General features: G+C 41.7%; 1 protein-coding gene across 1 annotated transcript in view; it reads right to left on the bottom strand.

Moving 5' to 3' along the window:
- Positions 1–2366, bottom strand: part of sema3c (sema domain, immunoglobulin domain (Ig), short basic domain, secreted, (semaphorin) 3C) — a gene marked incomplete at its 5' end in the record, with an annotated part of 52517 nt that overhangs the window by 46675 nt on the left and 3476 nt on the right. Inside the window, 1 exon segment of the mRNA XM_014020664.1 lies at positions 947–1134. Coding sequence (XP_013876118.1) covers positions 947–1082 — 136 coding nt within the window.

Genomic DNA, 2366 nt, shown 5'->3' with positions numbered 1-2366 from the left:
TCTTGGAGGAGAGGCGAAACGTTTCATTAGAGAAGAACCCGTCCAGAGGACCTGTACAATTTTTTTCTTTTTGTTATCAGCAAACTTTATTCAGCTCTGTTTGTTAGCTTAATTTCTGCTTTGTTTCACTGCACTTGCATGTTTTTTTTGCTCCATCTCACAGAGGGAAAAATTAATCTAATTTAATCCAGTCTGGCACACACTTCTCCTTTGTTTTTTAGTTTTGGGATTTATTCCCCCMCCACCCTCAAAATGGCTTCTATGTAACAGCCAAAAGAGTCTGAAAGCTTGACAGAAAGCTGGCTCATAATTCTAGATTATAACCAGAGAAACATGACAGCCTGAAAGCAAAAAAATAAAAAAATAAATTAAATTTAAAAAAGAAAGACAAAAGGGAATAGTGAGTCCATACATGGAAAACAAAGTCGTGACATGATCCAACCAGCTAACAAAATGCAAAGACTTATTTAGCTGCAGACTGCTCCGTCTTCCTGAAAGCAGAAACCTGACTGACGGACTCAGCTGCTCTGAGCTGCTTAATCCGCAAGCGAGAGGTGAAAGGTGATCAAACGTCTACCCCGGCCTTTCGCACACGACCGGAGGAAAAAAAAARAAAAAAAGGTCACGCCACAGTTTAACTCTCCCTCATAAAGCTCCGCCGTGCTCCTATTTCAACRGAGCATCAAAGATTCATGAAATAATCTTTGTTTATAATTTAAACGGAGCTGGAGATTCAAAAAGCAGAGGCTGCAACGATACCCTGAGGTCTGCCGCAGAGCAGAGGGGTGTGATTAAAGCTTAACTAGGACCAGATTCAGGGTGGTTCCTACAGGCAGTGCCACTTCCTGTAGGGGGGCGGGGGGGTCTGACGCAGCAGGATGGTCTTTCAATGGAATCACAAGCCCTGACGTTTCAGAGAGTGAGGATGAAGTGGGGGTTTTCTTACCGTCAAAGGACAGGAAGACTCTTGGCATGGGTTGAAGTAAGCTGGAGACCCCGCCGCAGAGGAACACGAGAGCCAGGTGGGTGAAGCCCATCGCTAACACCAGAGGAGGCCCGGCCGACCCCCCCGGCCTGYCCATGGCTTCAGCGCTCAGGAACAAGGACCAGCTCTGCCTGCCGGAGGGGCTTTCACTGAGGAGATCAAATCAAACACATTTTACATGTAAAACTTTGGTTTCATTAGAACTGTCGCTGCTAAACTCCCCCACCCCACCCAAAAGAACCAAAAAAAAAAAAAAAAACCCAAAAAAAAAAAAAAAAAAAAAAAAAACAAAAAAAAAAGGCACACGTCANAAAAAAAAAAGGCACACGTCATGTGCGCACAAACAAAAAAATAAAGAGACAAACCTGAGGCTGACTCTCTGACCTCATGGCTTATTGATGCGCAGTGAAAAATGCATGACCGGAGATATGAAAGCTATAAAATTTTCAAATAAGGAGTGTGGTATACAAAAAAGGGAGTACATGTGCGGTGGAGTTGGGAGTGCGAGTGATTGACAGCTGAAGTGGAACCTGACGGCTCAGGTGCAGGAGGACAGCAGCAGAGGAATGAGATCTTCTTGGCTGCACTTTAAACCAATAAAGCAGCTTTGGGTTTATTCAGACCGCCTCAGTCTGTGCACCGCAGCTCCTGAGTGCTGCTGCAATATAATAACACACACACAGACACACCTACACACACACCTATACACACTTAAATATAGTGCCTCCAAGCCTGGTCCAAATCTGAGCTCTTACTCTGAGGCTTTGTTACAAATTAAAGGTTGACACATCTTTAAGTGCCTGCAGGCCACATAAATGTACAAAATTCATTTATTTTTCCAAGTATTGACCAAAATGTTGCATATTTGATAAAACTGTTTCATTTTGTGTTTGCCAGGTAAAAAAAATAAAAAAATAGACTTTCAGAGATAGTTCAAATCTTTTAAAATGGGAACACGTAAAAGGAAGTAGGTCAAATCTTACCTGTTTCTAAMCTTTATTTCTCTAAATTGAGGTAAAGTCTGACTGGATTGACAAGCTAATGGCTGGTCTGTACAAAGCAAACCCAAAAGTGGAGTGCTGCCTACTTCTAGAAACATTAATCTCAAAAAAAAAAAAAAAAAAATCACACACGTTCATGTGAATGTCACTTTTTTCTCCAGTAAAAACACAATTTACCTGCAGAAAGTTCTTCAAACTGCACCAGAAGTGCTGCTGCTGCCTCTATTCGATTTAACAAAGAACCCTAAAATATGTTTACACCATTCTTTCTTGTTAAAGTTGTTTAAAGGTGGCAGGAATTCACGTTGGCTTCTATCAGACTTCCTGTTATCTCGTCATTCTGGTCAGAATTGCCTATATTTTCCAAATATAGGTCATTC

The sequence above is a fragment of the Austrofundulus limnaeus genome, unplaced genomic scaffold (assembly GCF_001266775.1).
Source record: "Austrofundulus limnaeus strain Quisiro unplaced genomic scaffold, Austrofundulus_limnaeus-1.0 Scaffold262, whole genome shotgun sequence".
Taxonomy (NCBI): Eukaryota; Metazoa; Chordata; class Actinopteri; order Cyprinodontiformes; family Rivulidae; genus Austrofundulus; species Austrofundulus limnaeus.
Note: the sequence above shows the minus strand (reverse complement) of the source record. Positions and strands in the feature narration are given on the sequence as shown.